The 17,423-nt window shown below is 49.6% G+C and overlaps 1 protein-coding gene and 1 long non-coding RNA gene across 3 annotated transcripts in view; one reads left to right on the plus strand and one right to left on the minus strand.

The window, feature by feature from the left end:
• The window catches only part of LOC309517099, a 393,909-nt gene that overhangs the window by 339,801 nt on the left and 36,685 nt on the right, over window positions 1-17,423 (minus strand). The window contains exons 4-5 of the long non-coding RNA XR_014213150.1: window positions 13,416-13,486; window positions 12,909-12,975 (exon numbers count right to left, since the gene is read on the minus strand). This is a non-coding gene — a long non-coding RNA (uncharacterized lncRNA). The remainder of the gene's footprint in view (window positions 1-12,908; window positions 12,976-13,415; window positions 13,487-17,423) is intronic.
• LOC309517089 (beta-crystallin B2) lies at window positions 3,281-16,819 on the plus strand. 2 transcript variants are annotated; one of them, XM_082196149.1, is made up of 6 exons: window positions 3,281-3,403; window positions 7,814-7,885; window positions 11,089-11,207; window positions 12,095-12,227; window positions 14,474-14,616; window positions 16,437-16,819. In XM_082196149.1, the coding sequence occupies exons 1-6, from the start codon at window positions 3,377-3,379 to the stop codon at window positions 16,603-16,605; spliced, it is 663 nt and encodes a 220-aa protein (XP_082052275.1). In that variant the 5' UTR covers window positions 3,281-3,376; the 3' UTR covers window positions 16,606-16,819. The 2 variants fall into 2 exon arrangements, with proteins under 2 accessions (XP_082052275.1, XP_082052274.1); XM_082196148.1 differs by lacking the exon at window positions 3,281-3,403 and adding an exon at window positions 5,498-5,865.

The raw sequence follows: 17,423 nt of genomic DNA on the forward strand, positions 1-17,423 counted from the left end.
TCACCTTGTGCCAAAAAATGCCATAATGCAAGGCTGCCAGTACTTAGCATTGGTTCATCCAGTTTTGCCCTTGCACTCACATCAGCCCAAGCTCCATCCATCCTGTCTCTTAGGAGGTTTTTTGTCACACACACACACACACACACACACACACACACACACACACACGGATATGCAAAAGTTCATACCCAATGCATAGTATATTTTTATAATACACTGAAATAAAAGAAATGCTTAATCTAAAATGGAATGGAGGCGGAAAAAAGGAAAAAAGGGGGGAAAGGGAAATAAAGGTCTGGAGGTGGTCTGACCTGCCTGCCTTCCAATTGAATTAAGATTCTCATAGGGGTGGGGTCAAAGTGCCACCCCCAAAATCTCCTGAGCCCTCCAAGTCTGGGAGATTTGAGCCATCAGGACCCCCCAGGCACTGTGCCAGCTGTGGAGGATGCCAATTGGCATGCCTGTATGGAGCAGGAGGACCACCTTCACATTCCAATGGTCCTAGACTCAACATTCAGGTAAAGTTTGGTAAAGAAATTTCATACGATAGAAGTTTACAAATTATTGCATGACATGAGAGCGGACAAAGAAAGGTTTCTCTCTCTCCTAACACTGGAACTCGGGGCCACATCCAATGAAGCTGAATGTCAAGAGAGTCTGGATGGATAAAAGAAAGTCCTTCACGCAGCGCATAGTTTTCTTTTGATAAACTGCGGAGCTCCCTCCCACAGCAGGCAGGGATGGCCACCAATGTGGATGGCTTTCAAAGAGGACAAATTCATGAAGAAGGATAAGGCTATTGGTGCCCTCTAGCCCGGCTGGCTTTGTTCTGCCTCCATGGTCAGAGCCAGGGATGCTTCCAAAGGCCAGTTACTGGAGACCCCAGGAGGGGAGCATCCTGCAACCGGGGGCGGAGTGAGCCAAGGGAGGGTGCACTGCATGGAGCCCCTCCACAGCCTCCCCCTCAGCTGTAGGGCGGCTGAGGTGGTGGGCAGACACAAGCCCCATGCTGCTCGAAAAAGCCGCGCAGAGATTGCAGGCAGTCGGCCTGCCACCTCCCCCTCAGGAGAGATGCAGGCCCCGCACCTCACTTTGGAAGGGGGTGAGGGGGGTGTGGGAGTTATTTTAGGGTTGCCGGGCACCCTTGTTTTATAAAAACACACATATTTTTGCCATTTTGTCACCCCCCTCAGTGATTACACCCCAGGTGGTCCACACCCACTGCATCCCGCAGGGCGGGGAAGAGGGCGTGCTGGGCAGCTGCTGCTCCTGGCTGCCCCCCTCGCCCCTTGGCCTTCCTGGCAGTTGGGCACTGTGGCTGGGCTGGCGAGGGAGCCTGCACACACCCCAAGCGCCCCGATCCCGCTTGGTCGTGAGGCGCTGGCTCTGCCTCTTCCGGCCCTGCTCAGGGTTGGAGCCAGGATGGTCCACCAGCCCTGGCCCCTGATGCTGCCCGGTCCACCTCATTGCCTACGCCCCTGCCTCTCTGTTGCGCCTGTCAAGCCCAGGGCCCTCTTCTTTTTTTGATCCTGGGCTAAATGGTCTTACAGAGCAGGGGCTCTTTGGATGCCCAGGATGTCTACAGGCCTCAACATCATCTACAGTCATACCTCATGTTACTGACGCTTCAGGTTACGTGTTTTCGGGTTATGGAAGTACCCAGAAGTACCGGAACCCTGCCCTTCAGGATGCGGGTTGCAGACATGCCTCCGTCACGGATTACGTGGATTACCCAAGGTTCCACTGTACATGTGTTTACAAACCGTGACATGCCATTCTGTGTTGAGGGTTCCCATCTGCTTTGCATAAAATGAAGCTCCGTGATCCACATTTGCTGTAATGAGAAATCTTAAAAACTGCTGTTGCATCTTCTCCTTTTGGTCACAGGCAGGAGCTGGCAAATTTTTTTAGCTGCAGGCCGGTCCCCTGTCCCTCAGACCTTGTGGCGGGCTGGAGAAGGGGCATGCGGGGAGGGAGCTGGAAAAAGAGGCAAGGGGGCCCAGGCGCTGCGCTTAGCTTCCCAGGGGCACAATCCATAGCGCATTTCATTTCAGTGGGCTTCGGGCGCTGAACAAGCGGTCTTGAAACGATTGCAGCTTACTTGCGAGTAAGCGTGGCTTTAGGACTCTTAGTGTCTGTGCATCCAATGGCACGGCGTCTAAAGTGGACTTCCGAAGGTGGCAAGGCGGAAGGAGCCAATCGCTGCCCATCAAACGCCGCTGAGGCAAACCTTTTCCTCCCGTCACCATCGCCGGGAGTCTCGGCTTCACGGCGCAGGCCCTTGGTTTGCCTTGGCCTGCCAAAGTGATTGAAATCTATAGGAACAGGAGACCCTCGCCCCAGCTCCTCAAATTGATTAAATCTGCCACATTGCTGACAAATAGGCGCAGAAGCTTTTGTGGGAGAAAGTAAAAGGGACTCACTTTCCTCCCTAAACACGGGAGAGAAGGTGTTTTAAAGGGGGCCAAATGCTGGTGCATTTTTTAAAAAACTTGTTGCTTCCAGGTGACTTTCCCAGTTCCCTTTTGTGTCCAAAGAGCTATTTTAGTGCTCTGAGTTTGTGGGTGCCACACCCTCCTAGCAAGTGTTATAAGCTTATCAAGACAGACTAGCTTCCTGACGCTGGGCCATTAAGAGAGCAAAGGAAAGGGGCTCTGTGCCAGATGACAATGGAGAGAGGTTCCTCTAGTTCTTAGACAGGAGGACAAAGCCTGAGTTTGAGAGCAGTGTGTGCTAGAGGAAAAAGCTGCAGGCTGGAAAGGCAGAGCTCTCTCAACCATCACCCATGGTAGATTTATGCTTGAAACCAAGGCTGTGGCTTTGGGATAAACAAAAATACACCTTTGGGATGTTAATACTGTGAACCCCTCCATCCTAGACTCAGGTTATATATATGTATAAAGAAACCATATATCCTAAAGAAACCATAGTTTCTGCTGTGTGTCATTTCCAAAAGTTAACATGAACCCTGGGTAAGCACCTGGAATCTCACCCCCCTCAGAGATTGGAGAGGTATGCAACAATAGGCTTTGCAACATGAGACTATTGAGGGTGCTGCCCATGGCACTAAGGTTATTTGTTAAAGTACAGCAATGCAGTTAAAAAACAAAAAATTTAAATGAAGCTTTTAACTTAAAAACAAACAAAAATGTTAAAACAAAGTGGATTTTAAAGCTGTGCTTTAAAACAAAAAAAAAAAAAAAAAAAAAAACCACCAAATAATCCCAAACTCTCCAATGCTCTGCAAGCAGCATTTTAGACAGTCCCACTTCTTGCAAAGCCCACTGGACCTATTGAAACAGATTTGTGTGTATGTGAATGTGGGAGAAAGGAGACATGGATCACTCCAATTTGTCTTGGTGCACACCCTTATTAGATGGCAATGTGCTTCCTTCAAAATGTGGCATATCAGCCCTGGGCCCTCTTACACTTTTTGCAGAATGGACCCAAGCTCTTTGTGGATCTGTTGAGAAACACCAATTAGTACAGAATAACCCCGCAATGTTGCCTTATTTCCATTTGCAGTAGTTTTTGCAGGGTGCAGAGAAAGAGAGAGAGAGAGAGAGAGAGAGAGAGAGAGACTCTTCTGCTTCAAGGATCAAGCACAAGAAATGTGTAAATGTATCTATGGATCTAGCTATCCATGCCACAGTGATGACTCCCAAATATTATCATGGTTTGGTGTTATCAAGAATAGGGAAACCCCTAGGCCATGAGTATTGATGGTTTCTTGAAACTGGGCAGATCCCACACTATCTGAGCCTAGTTTTGCCCCATCTCAGTTATGGGGCATCATGTGCCCACCTGCAAGCAAAAGACATAATGGGCAAGAGGCACCAGGAGACCACTTCTTGTGATCAGCCAACCTGGTGTCTCCAGACGCTGATGGACTCCTATTATCACCAGTCAGGATGGCCTGAGGTCTGATGGCAAAAGGCCTTGGACTTTCCCTGGAGAAGCTCTATTGGACACCAACTGCCTCCACTTAGTGCTTAAGAGCTTAAGCTGCAGAGGTCCAATCAGGTTTAGCTTGTCAGAGTGTTGCATTGGTGGGTGGCTATATTTGAGCTGTTTTCTTTTTAGCATAATTTACAATCCCCAAAAAGGGGTACTTGTCAATTGCCAAGGAATAATAAATGATATGGGATGCGGGTGGCACTGTGGATAAAACCTCAGCGCCTAGGACTTGCCGATCGTCAGGTCAGCGGTTCGAATCCCCGCGGCGGGGTGCGCTCCGGCTGCTCGGTCCCAGCGCCTGCCAACCTAGCAGTTCGAAAGCACCCCCGGGTGCAAGGAGATAAATAGGGAACGCTTACTAACGGGAAGGTAAACAGCATTTCCATGTGCTGTGCTGGCTCACCAGATGCAGCTTCGTCACGCTGGCCACGTGACCCGGAAGTGTCTGCGAACAGCGCTGGCCCCCGGCCTCTTAAGTGAGATGGGCGCACAACCCTAGAGTCAGACACGACTGGCCTGTACGGGCAGATGTACCTTTACCTTTAATAAATGATATGGGTTGGGATCCCACTGGGAGCCCCAACTTTATGGGGCTGAGAACAGATCACCCCCCCCCCCAGAAAAGTATGCAGGAATGGGGCTGAGGCCTCCCAATCTTGATTGGCTGTGCCCTGCTGGGCCTCCCATCAGCAGTGGTGTGCCCTGGTGGGCTCTCTGTGGTGGCAGAGGGCCCTGCTGGGCCTACCTGTAGTGGGCAGGCCTGACAACCTCCTCCCAACTTATGAGACATTGCAAGTGTGTGTTGCACATGTGATGTTACACACACATGTCAAACCCCCCAGTGTCATGCAGAACTCGGTGCCTCTGCTCTCCTGTAAAGAAAGACTGCTGTATTTGCAACGTTTTAGTTCAGAGAAAGGGTGAGAAAGATATGGCATGAAATATACTTTTAAAATTATGCCTGGCATGGAGGACACAGATAGAAAAAAACTTTTTTTCTTCTCTCTGTGTGTCTCCTGTCAACCAGAACTCATAGACATCGGATGAAGCTGAATGTTTGAAGATGCAGGACAGATAAAAGAAATGACTTCTTCACGCAGTGCATAAACTATGGAACTCCCTCCCTCAGGAGGCAGGGATGGCTACTAACTTGGATGGCTTTAACGGAGGCTTGGAGAAATTCATAGCGCAGGAGAGGGCTCCCAGTGGCTCCTGGCCACAATGACTCTGCTCTGCCCAGGAGGGGAGAGTGTTGCTCTTCTGCTTGCATATTGTTCGCCCCTTTCCCTTTGGAGCCTTTGGGCAGCCAGTTGCTTCATGGGTCTCCCTGTGGTTGCTTCTTGCCAAACCAGCAGGGACTGTGGCCTGAGCAGCGGGCAGAATGTGTGCATAGCTGGAAAAACCCATCTTCCCTTAAAAAATAAACAAACAAAACTCCAACTTTGCAACTGCTGACCTTGGCATTTTTATTTCTATTATTTTGCCTCCTAAATGAGCTATATGGGTGTGTTGGGTTTATCAAAGAGGGACAGTCTCTCGTCCTCAAAATCCCCAGGCTGGACTGAGCTGGGAGCAACATTGTTCCAAAGGGATGCCGGGGGGGCTTGGCAAAGATCCTGCTGAGGTTGACAGAAATTCCCTTTTCTTGCCAACAGGCCTGACAAAGAGAGTGGCTCCAAAATGAAAAGCTCATGAAATAATTCTGCCTCTTGGTCTTTAGCAGGACAAAGGGTCGTGACGAGTCAGCTGATCTGGGTTTTCATTGCCCTTTAATCCAACCTTCTCGATTTTGATCACACATTCGTGAACTCGATAAATACTTCTGGTGCATTAATGTGCCGGTTGCCTATAAATTCTGGTGCTTGGCTGCAGCACTTCCAGTGGCATAAGCAAACTCTGGTGCAACTGGTAAGCATCTTATTCTTTTTTTAAATCCCCCCCCCCCACAAAGTTTTAAAGCTGGGGGGTTTGGGTTTTTTTTTGTTATATATTTTTTGGGGGGTCTTCTTCTTTCCATTCCAGGCGTGAATATCCTGTAAAGGAAATCCCAGAAGGAGAAATTAGAAAGCAGCTCTCTAGTTCTCAGCCAGTCTCAGCTTCCACTGAGGCACCTCAAGTTAGGCATCCAATATCTTTGTTCCAACCTGTCCTTACCTATGCTTTGAAAATCCAAACAGGAGAGCTGCCTCCATTGCCTAGGGAATATCTGTACAGTGGTACTTCGGGTTAAGAACTTAATGTGTTATGGAGGTCTGTTCTTAACATGAAACTGTTCTTAACCTGAAGCACCACTTTAGCTAATGGGGCCACTGGAGCATGATTTCTCTTCTCATCCTGAAGCAAAGTTCTTAACCTGAGGTACTATTTCTGGGTTAGCAGAGTCTGTAACCTGAAGCGTCTGTAACCTGAAGTGTATTTAGAGAGGCGGAAGAGGGACAGCAGCAATTGGGAGGGGAATGCCCTTTGGACAAGAGGGAATTGAGACAGGTGGTTCACAGCCTGCATTAAGCCGTGCTAAGTGCTTAAAAAAGTAAAGTAAAGGACAGTTAAGTCCAGTCGCAGACGACTCTGGGGTTGCGGCGCTCATCTCGCTTTACAGGCCGAAGGAGCTGACGTTTGTCCACAGACAGTTTTCCCGGGTCATGTTGCCAGCATGACTAAGCCGCTGGGACCAAGCAACGGGAGCTCACCCCGCCGCGGGGATTTGAACCACTGACTGGCAAGCCCAAGAGGCTCAGTGGTTTAGACCACAGCGCCACCCGCATCCCTATGCTAAGTGCTTAGTGGTGAGTAATTCCTCCTGGCTAGATGTGTCTGTGTCTGGACTGTTTGGGTATTTCCCAGCACCTTGGCAGCAATCAGAGGGTGTGGTCCCCACCCCCTATAGACCCCCCTTTTTTCTTTTGCAAACTGGCTGATTCCCTCTCCCTTTCAAATGTATATATTTTCTAGCTTCCTTTTACACAGCAGTCTCTTTAACCCTGGCAAGTGTTTGTGTGGCCACCTGCAAATGGGGACCTTTCTGTTAGGTTTCCTATCTAGAAATACATATGATGGGAAAGGGAGCTGGTTGCAGTGGCGCTTTATGACTGCTTTGCAAATGAAGAGAGCCAAGTAGGGACAGGAGAGCAAGACAGTTTCTGCCTAAACCGCACTTCCCCAAGTGATTTCTGGACCAAAATGCAACTATCTTTCAAAATTGGCACTTCTCTGAGTTTTGCGGTGCGATTCTCCAATCCTTGAAAATGTTACAAAAATGCATCTATCTATCGGGGTGGGTGAGAGGAGAGAGTATCAGGGGGCATAGCTTGCAAAAAGCATACATGTTAGGCACAGCTGCATACGTGACAATTAGGGAAATGGCACACTAAAAGGATGACTAATTTTCATGAGGACTCTTTAAAATAAAAAGTTCAGATTGGTGTGGAGAACAGATTGGGGCAAAAGAAAAATTGAGAGAAATTGAAACTGACAGATCAATCCTCTGTCCCTGCTTTGTCAGGAGATTGTCTCTTGCCAGCTCTGCCGCTCCAGCTACCTACCTCCCAGGACTAGTAAACCCAGCATTGCAGACAGCAATGCTTCTGAATACCAGTTGCTGGATATTGCAGGAGGGGAGAGAGCTCTAGTGCTCATGTTCTCCTTGCAGGATTCCCATCTGTTTGGCCACTGTGAGGATAGGATGCTGCACTAGATGGATCCAGCCAATGGCATTGCCGGGTTTCTGGTGCTCATGGAGCAGAGTGACCTGAACTTCCTCTGGGATGGCCCCTACCTAGCATTGTGTTTGTGCAATTTCTCCAATGTGGTGACTTTGCCCTTATCCTTCTAATCTGATGTGAGGTTCTCTCCCCAGGGAGCAGCTCAACCACTTTTCATGATGGCTTCAGACCACCAAGCATCAAAACAGCAGCAAGCCAGTTCCAAGGTCAGTAAGGGGCAGGCCAGGAAGCCCAGAGGGCTTGCAGCCCTGCAGAGGCTCTCCCTGGAAAGAACTCAACTGGGTGGAAAATTCCACTGCAGATCCAGAATCTTGCGGGGCAGCAGGAAGCAGTGACAAGAATAGATTTTGGTCCAATCTTACATTTTATCAATAAAATGAGAACATTTATAACAGGGGAGATCTTTCCTGTAAACAAAGGAGGTGTAAGATCAACAAAGAGTATTATAGCTCCTCAAAGACTAATGAATGCATCATGGCACAAGCTTTTGTGGACGTTTGTGCATGAAAGTGTTAAGTTGCTCAGAAGGCAAGCAGAATGCAAAATCATTAGCCCACCATTTCTACCCTGACTAGGAGAAAGGTAATCTCCATCTTGCTGGCTTCTGTGCAGAAAGAGAAAAGCAAGCCTGGCCACCTTCCCCATCAGCACCACACAGAAAAAGGCAGAAAGCACAGGAGCTCCAGCAGGGAGCTTGGGCATCCTTGACATAGGTGGGCTTCTTAACTGTATGTGTGGGCTGGTAGGGAGGACTCTCCAGAGTTTCAGGCAGAAGGACATTCCCAGCCCTACCTGGAAATGCCAAGGATTGAACTTGGGGACCTTCAGCATTCAAAGCAGATGCTCTGCCTCTGAGCAGAGTAGCACTGAGAAACCACGGAAGGATTTTCTGGGAGCTTGAGTGTGGTCTGGACTAGCTCACCACCCTCAACAGGGGGTGGTGTTGGTTCCTCCTGCCCCCCCATCAATTCTCATTTATTGCTCCTATGTGTAACCTGTGGGACAGGGGGTTGGTCTGTAAAAGGCAGCAAGTTGGTTATAAGCGAGGACCAGGGCAGGATTCATGAATACATCTCAAACTTCTACTCTGTGCAGCTTTTGCATCACTGAGGTTCCTCTTTAGCCCTACGGGAAGCAGGATCGCATGTGCCTGTTCAAGCTTCAAAGATGCTTCAAAGCATCCTGCCAACTTTTTACACACACAAAATGAACCAGAAAGTGGACAGAGCAGGGCAATGGAAAGGTGGTGGAATCCACCCTTGCCCCCCTCCCCATATTGGGCCATAATACAACAGAAGTTGCCAGGGACCCAAGCTTTGCAAAGTTCCCGAATGCCTCTCCTACCTCCCAGCCCTCCTGCCAGGGTCACAGGAAGTGTCCACACAAAGACAAACCCTGAAATGAGCTTGTTAATGCTGGAACTGGTTTCAGTAACAAAGCCATGTTACTTGGCCTTTTGCAGCAAAAAAGTCCAAGAGATCTGAGGCATCTAAGGGCCAATTTTCAGGAAACCTGTTTGTGTCTCAGTTCTCACTGGTCATCTTTTTTTACTCTCTGCTGTTGTGGTAGGCAGGAGGGGAGGCCTTGGGTCTATTATTTATTGCATTTATATCCCACATTTTTCTCTAAGGAGCTCAAGGTGAGTTACATGGTTCTTTCTCTCGTCACTTAATCCCCACAACAGCCCTGGGAGACAATGGCTGCCCCATGAGCTTTATGGCTGAGCTTTATGGATTTGAACCCTGGTCTCCCAGGCCCAACACTCTGACCTCTAGGCCACCCTTGCTCTCTCCCAGTGAGCCTGGTAGATGTTATGTATCTACCCTTGCTTTCCCTTTGGCCTGCTCCTCCTCCAGGCACTAGCATTCCCATCTTTTAGCTGGAACCTCAGTGGATGGTACAATCCATGGAGGTCTTGGGCCAAAAGTGGATAACTAGGTAGGTTAGGGAGGAAATTGGTGCAGGATGAAGTCACTCACAGTTAGGCCTGTCAAAACAATGTTACAGCATTGCTTGTAAAGTCCTGTTGCAAAGTCCCATTGCAAAGTCCTGTTTCCGCCTGTGAACAGCCCAGGGAGGTCCATGAAGTAGGTACCCACCACCTCCTGCTGCCATCCCAGTATCTGCTTCTCAGCAGGAGGCTGTTCTGAAGGTGCCACTGGAAATCATGTCCTCGGTGCACATTTCCACCTCCTTTGAAGTGTAAGTATTCTAACCCCTTCACCTGACCTGCTCCACTTGCTCCCTGCTCCAGGACTGAAAGGGAAATCTGAAAGAGGGAAGTTTATAGGAAAGTTCACTGACTTGATGAAACCTGAATGCAGCCAAAATTCCTGGTGGATCCACTGGCAGAGGAAGAGGAGCGTGGAGGGAGCACGCCGCCGCCGGCAGCACAATCCTGGTGGGGTGCCATCGCAGCTGCCCCCCCCGCCTGTGCTGGGTGCCACGCCCCCCGCAGGTGGTGCACCACACCCCCAGGACGTGCGCCAGCCCCGCCCCCGCCTGCTTTCTGCCACTGGGTGGATCATGACATTTGTAGCTCAGAGGTAGAGTATCTGCTTTGCATGCAGAACATCCCAGCTTCAGTCTTCAGGTAGAGCTTGAAGAGACCCTCCCTGAAACCCTGGAGGGCCACTGGCAGTCAGTGAAGACAGTACAGTACTGAGCAGTGGCCTAGCCGGGGGGGGGCTGGGGGGTTCTGGGTGCCCCCATGGCAGGTGGGGCAGGAGCACAGGGAAGATGCGCCCAGTCAGGGGTGGCACCCCCTTCCCCTTGTGGCCAGTGAAGGGGCACCCCTTGGCAGGCCAAGAGGCGGGGGGGGGGGAGGCACAGCCACTGCAACTACCTCCCCCCAGGGCGTGACCTGGGACAGAAACAGTGGACAGCAGGAGAGGTGATGGAGGCCTCTCCGCTCCTCTCCTCCGCTGGCCTCAGCATGTGATTGCACCCACCATACTGCATTGCGAGGCTGCAATCAGAAAGTCACAAAGGCGCACAGGGCTGCCAGGCACGTGCCCTTCAAATCAGTCCAATCAGACTAATTGCAAGCAGCTGCTCCCTCTGTGCCCCACCCCTGCCACTTTGTGCGCCTGCCCCGGGCAGCAGTAGCATACGCTCTGCCATTGGTCCTGAGCTAGCTGGACCAGCGCCCCAATGCCATATAAGGGAGCTTCCAATGTTCATACCCAGACACAGCTGTTCTCTCCATCTGCACGTTCGGCTAGCCACACCATGATGACTGCACCAACCTGTCCTCCTCTGTTCCTGCCTTCTCTGCCTATTTGGAGGCAGCTTCCCCTCCAGATGTTTGGACTGCAGCTTTCACCAGCCACCCAGCATCAAAAGGCTCTGGGTAGGCCCCCTGAGTAGGGTACCAGGTGTCTGTCTGTCTCTCTTTCTCGGGTTCCAGATTGTCGTCTTCGAGCAGGAGAATTTCCAGGGTCGCTGCCATGAGCTGAATGCGGCTTGTCCCAATTTGAAGGAGGTTGGGCTAGAGAAAGTGGGCTCCATCCTGGTGCATTCAGGCCCGTAAGTCTCCCCCTGTGCGAACAGGGGTCAGGAAAGATGCAAGGGCAAGCTTCTGTGCCAAGGTGGGGTTGGATCACACAGCTAGAAGGAGCTTCGTTTTTGACACTGCACAATTTCATGCAAGTGTCTTGTTTGTCCTTCAAAGGGCAAAATGAGGAGAACCTCCCGCCTCTTCAGATAATTATCTCAGATAGCCTCTGAGGTGAATCATGCTCCAACATGACTGTCATTTCAATGATGAGCAAATATGACACTCTTAGCCCTTTGTGGGAGAGGGAATGATGTATTTGGAGGAATGAGATTCCTTCAGCTCCAACTTTCATTTTAATTTTATTTCAGCAATTTTTGTTAGGGTGAGGTTTTGGGTTTGAGTTTATGAATGTATGGATCATTTGAGCAAGTTTGGGGTTATTCTGGGTTTAAGGCTGTTTATTTCCTGTTAGGTGAAGAATAGGTTGCAAATAGCAGAAGTAAATAAATAATTGAATTAAAATGTTGGAGTAGTTCCCCTCCTCTACACCAGAGGCATACACCAGAGATTTTCTTCTAAATCTGAAGTGAGGACAGATAATTTATCTGTACAGTGGTACCTCGGGTTAAGAATTTAATTCGTTCTGGAGATCCGTTCTTAACCTGAAACTGTTCTTAACCTGAGGTGCCATTTTAGCTAATGGGGCCTCCCACTGCCACTGTGCTGCTGCTGCACAATTTCTGTTCTCATCCTGAAGCAAAGTTCTTAAGCCGAGGTACTATTTCTGGGTTAGCGGAGTCTGTAGCCTGAAGCATCTGTAACCCGAGATACCACTGTACTGCCAGGAAAAAGTTAGTTCTGCTCCAGCTGATGGAGATTTTTTTGGGGGGTGGGGGGTATCTCTGTGCTTTTCCAGATGGGTTGGCTATGAGCAGGTGAACTGCAAAGGGGAGCAATTTGTCTTTGAGAAAGGAGAATATCCCCGCTGGGACTCGTGGACCAACAGCCGGAGGAGCGACAGCATCTCTGCCTTGAGGCCCATCAAAGTGGTGAGGAGGTGGGGAAGGGAGGGGGACATTCTGGCTGGTGGCGGGCAGCACTCCTGTAGTGAATGTCCTGCGCTGGATACAAGAATGGACAGGTTTGCAGCTGATCTTAGAAGATTTTGGAGTAGGCAGATGGAATCATTAAGCTGGGATCCCACTTTGGGGTCACTCAGTCCACCCCCTTGTAATGCTCTCCTAGGGATGTGTGCCCAGCAACATCAAATTCCCCATCCCTGCTCGAAATATGATGGGGCTGGACAGACATGGAACAGATGGCAGCTTCAGCAGCAAAAACAAAAGAGAGGAAGGAAAGAAGGGTGCAAATGATGACCTTCATGTGCCCTTTGTGGTTTGTTATTCCAGTTGGAAGGTGGGTCATGGCTTTATCTCCAAAGCAAAACTCTGAATCAGTGACACAAGTCATGCTGTCACAGGAACCACTTGGAGGAAAGAGGGGTTTTGTGGGCAGGGGGAGATGTAATATTCTGGAACACACAATAGCCTAGTTTTATGAGAGAGATTTCTCCCTACCACCACCAACCATATACTTGTGAGGAGGACCCACCCGTGGTGTGTTACCGTTTGGGTGGCTTTCAATGATTAAAAATGCAATGCATTAAAATTCATGCATGGTATTTTCAGTGCTATTTTTCTAGAAAAAGAGCCAGAACTCACCACGGACACCTCCCTTGTTCTCTTATAATGGCAATGGTGCCTACCTGAGAGGGACTGAGTTCCGGTTGAAAAAAAGCTGTGGGTATTTTAATATATTTTTATTAACAATAAAATTGCATTAAGTACATGGCATTGAAGTCCCTTCAAAAACCAAGAGCTGAAGTGGCTACAGCAGAGAAGTCCCTGCTGCCGCAGAAATTTTCCGATCAGCAAGGAGTGTGCAGCCCTTGCCGGAAGCCTCCAAGGAGAGCTTTCCCCCCACCCCCCTCCGGATCTCTCTGTTCATTCCTGCCTCCAAGGACCCCTTTTAATTACGGGATGTATTTCTTGGAGAAAGAGGTTTAGAAGAGAGATTCCTACTCTCTGGTAGGCACAATGGCGATAGCTACCAAGTACATTACAACTTGGTTAGATATTACATCTACCCTTATCCACTTTTAAACAAATGTTCTGTACAAAAATACAGAATAAAATCACAGATGCTTGGCTTTGCAAATAAGTAAATGTTTTACTCACAGAATTTCCAAAAGTTGCAGCAAGAAAGTCTCCATCTGCTGGCAGTCATACAAAGAAGAGGCTCTAAAAGACTTTAAAATAAAATTTTTTTTTAAAGGATCTATAAAATCTCCCTTTTGGAGAGGTTCAGCTCAATGGCAGCATTTGCAGAGCCCGGAGTCAAAGCTATATAGCAGGAAGAGAAAGAGACTGAGGGGGGGGGGAGGGGAGCCTGCTAAGCAACACCCCCTCTGATAGCTTGGGCTCAGGGTTAACCCTTTTATGCACACAGGTGTGTGTCAATAACTGCATATTACAGCATTTATACCCTGCCTTTTTCCCAAGCTGGGATTCAAGGAGGCGTCCAACATTTAAAAACACCATTATGAAATACAAAGTAATCCCAACAAGCTAGTTAAAAACCAATAGTTAAAATACATTAGAACGCCAGCAATTAAAATGCAGTTTGCCCCGACAGCAGCACTGTCTGCACCTTAGTTTCCAAAGACCTGTCCAAACAGGGAGGTCTCAACCTGCCAGCAGAAGGATGACAAAGAGGGAGCCAGTCTAGCCTCTCTTGGGAGGGAATCTCATATTCTGGGAGCAGCTGCAGAAAAGACTCATTCTTGGGTCACCACCAGCTGCGTTTCTGATGCTGTTGGGACCAAGATCTCACTCAAAGATCTCACCCAAAGATCTTAACACCTGGGCAGGTTTGCATGGGGAGATGTGATTTTTCAGGTAGCCTGGGCCCAATCATATAGGACTTTGTAAGTTACAAGCAGCACTTTGAAGTGTGCCTGGAATCAGATTGGTAGCCTGTGAAATTGTTTTAACTGGGCTGTAGCGTGCTGAGGTGGTCTGCATAATTCTCCCAGCCACCCCTTAATCCTTACAAGGATCCTACGATGTACAGCTAATCCAAGGGTTTGAGCCCAGAGGAGTGGAGCTGGCATGCTTCTGCTCCTGCCCAGTGAGCCAGGGTTTGCACGTGGCTTTTCCCCCATGGCCTCCTTCTTCCTTTGCTCTGTCACCCTTCCCCCTGCCTCTAACCTTGGCCTGGTGCGGCTTCCTCCTAGGACAGCCAGGAGCACAAGATCGTCCTCTATGAGAACCCCAGCTTCACTGGAAAGAAGATAGAGATCATCGATGATGACGTGCCCAGTTTCCATGCCCATGGCTACCAGGAGAAGGTGTCCTCTGTGCGCGTCCAGAGTGGCACGTAAGTCCTCTGCCAGGCAGCTTGGTCAAGCTTGGTTGGCTGAGAGAGCTCATTTCCTAAAGATTCCTGGGTGGAGTGGCACAAAAGCCTCTGAGGTGTTCCTGGACTCAACTGCAGGCCACTGGGGTTTTTGCAGGACACCACTGGCATGCACCTAGAAACATAGGTATCAGACCATTGGTCTATCTAGCTCAGTATTGCCTCTACTGACTGGCAGCGTCTCTCTTGCCCAGTCCTCCCTGGAGATGCCAGCAGAGATTGAACCTGGGACCTTCTGCTTGCAAGACAGATGCTCTTCTGTGACCCTCCATAAGGACAGTGCAAAAAAGGCGCTAGAGATGGAGGCGCAGGTGTGGGGCAGATGAAGAGGCTGGGCTTCGTTAGGGTCCAGTCTATGTCTTATAGGAAGTGCCCAGAGTCTGAGCCAGAGTGCTGCTTAGGACTGTCTGCAAGAATATTCCCCAACCTGGTGCCCTCCAGGTCTTTTGAATGACAGCTCTCATTAGCTCTGACCATTGGCCAGGGTGGGAGTTGTTGTTCAAAACACCTGGAAGGCACCAGGTTGGGGGTTCAGGTGGGGTCTTTCCCAGCCCTGCCTGGGGTGGGTTGAATCTAGGGCCATTTGCATGGGGGTCAGGGACCCTATTTCTCCTTGATAGGATCGTGCAAATTCATGTCTTCCTTGAGTTCCTTGGGTTCACGTGTTACACTCAGGCCACATTCATGCAAAACATTTGAAGCACTATAATACAGTGGTGCCTCGCAAGACAAAATTAATCCGTTCCGCAAGTCTCTTCGTCTAGCGGTTTTTTCGTCTTGCGAAGCAAGCCCATTGAAGGATTAGCGGATTAGCGCTATTAGCGGTTTAGCGGCTATTAAAGGCTTAGCGGCTACTAAAGGCTTAGCGGCTATTAAAGGCTTAGCGGATTAGCGGCTAAAAGGCTATTAGCGGCTTAGCGGATTAGAAAGGGGGGGGAGCGGAAAAAAAATGGAACACTTGCAAGACGTTTTCGTCTTGCGAAGCAAGCCCATAGGGAAAATCGTCTTGCGAAGCAGCTCAAAAACGGAAAACCCTTTCATCTAGCGGGTTTTCCGTCTTGCGAGGCATTCGTCTTGCGGGGCACCACTGTACTGCTTTAAAAAGTTGAGGCTTCCCGCAAAGAATTCTGGGAGCTGAAGCAGTGGCGTAGCGTGGGGGGTGCAGGGGGGGCCGGCCACACCGGGCGCAACATCTGGGGGTTAGGATTAGGGGCGCAAATCCACGGGTTAGGGGGCGCAAATTACTTGCCTTGCCCCGGGTGCTGACAACCCACGCTACGCCACTGAGCTGAAGTCTATTAAGGGCACCCTGTTCTCTGAATGGTTTGACAATCAGTCCCTCTTCCCAGGGAATTATGGGAATTGTGGCTCTGTGAGAAGCACAGGGGTATTCTAGCAATGCTCAGCACCCTTAACAGACTACAGCTCCCAGAATTCTTTGCAGGAAGTCATTGCTTCTTAAAGTGGCACCATAGCTCTTTAAATGCATGGTGTAGATGTGGCTCAGCCAAAGTGGCAGGCAGTGGCAGATCCATGATCATCCCCCCTGGATGGTGGAAGCATATAGAAAGGCCTTTTTTGCTTTTGGAAATAAATGAGATGCTGTAAATCTGCTTCCAAACTTTTCTTAATGTTCAGTTCTAAATATAACAAATGTGTTACAGACTGCAAGCAAAACAGAGCAGAAAGCCCTGTCCACTAGCCAGATCCCATCACCTGGGATGAATAGCTGGGAGGGGACTCCCACTGTGTGCTGCGCTGACTCCACTTCCCTTTTGCAGATGGGTGGGATACCAGTATCCTGGCTACCGAGGCTACCAATACCTCTTTGAGAAGGGGGACTATAAGGACAGCGCTGAGTTTGGTGCTCAGCAGCCCCAGATCCAGTCGGTGCGGCGAATCCGGGACATGCAGTGGCATCAGAGGGGGGCCTTCCATCCTGCCAGCTAAGCCTCCCACTCCCCTTCGCTGCTGCCTCCAGACTGGGGTGGTGGGGTGGTGAGAGTGCTCTGATAGAGCCAGCAAGGGCCCTGACCTGGTCATCTACCACCTCCCCACCAGCTGGGGCCGCCTCTTCTGCACGCTCATGTGTATGAGTAACCGTTCTTGCTACTGCTGCCATCACCATGGAATCGCCTGAATAAAGCTTTGCCATTCGAACACAGTTCTTGGTCTTTTCTGTTCTACTCATGATACTCCTAGAATCATGGAATTGTAGCATTGGAGGGGCTCTCTGAGGGTCATCTAGTCCAGCTCTCTGCCATGCAGGAATCAAAGCTACGGCATCCTTGACTTCTGTTTAAATACTTCCAGTGAAGGAGAGTCCACCACCTTCCCAGGGCGTCCATTCCACTGCCAAACGGTTCTTGCTGTCAGAAAGTTCTTTGTGAGGTTTAATCAGAATTTCCTTTCTTAGAATTTGAATCTACTGGTTTGGGTCCTGTCCTCTGAAGCAGGAGAAACAAAAGCTCACTTCACCCTCCATTGGCTATGCATTTTTATTGATTTGTATTGATTGGGGGCGGCAACTTTCCCCCCTGCCCCCCCCGCTACACCCATGAGTCCAATCCCCTTTGATGCAGGAAGAGCTGCAGTCCAGACTTACTCAGCCATGGTAAGTTACTTAAGGGCCCTACTTCACAGGGTTTTTGGAAGGATAAAAGGACAGAGGAAAACCATAGATGCCTTGTAGTTCAACCAACACAGAAAAATTACAAATTTTCCCTTCCAAACAAAGGCTCCCCCCCCCCTTTTTAAGGGGGAGGGTT

Source organism: Podarcis vaucheri (assembly GCF_965113315.1).
Source record: "Podarcis vaucheri genome assembly, chromosome: 13".
In the NCBI taxonomy this organism is placed as follows: Eukaryota; Metazoa; Chordata; class Lepidosauria; order Squamata; family Lacertidae; genus Podarcis; species Podarcis vaucheri.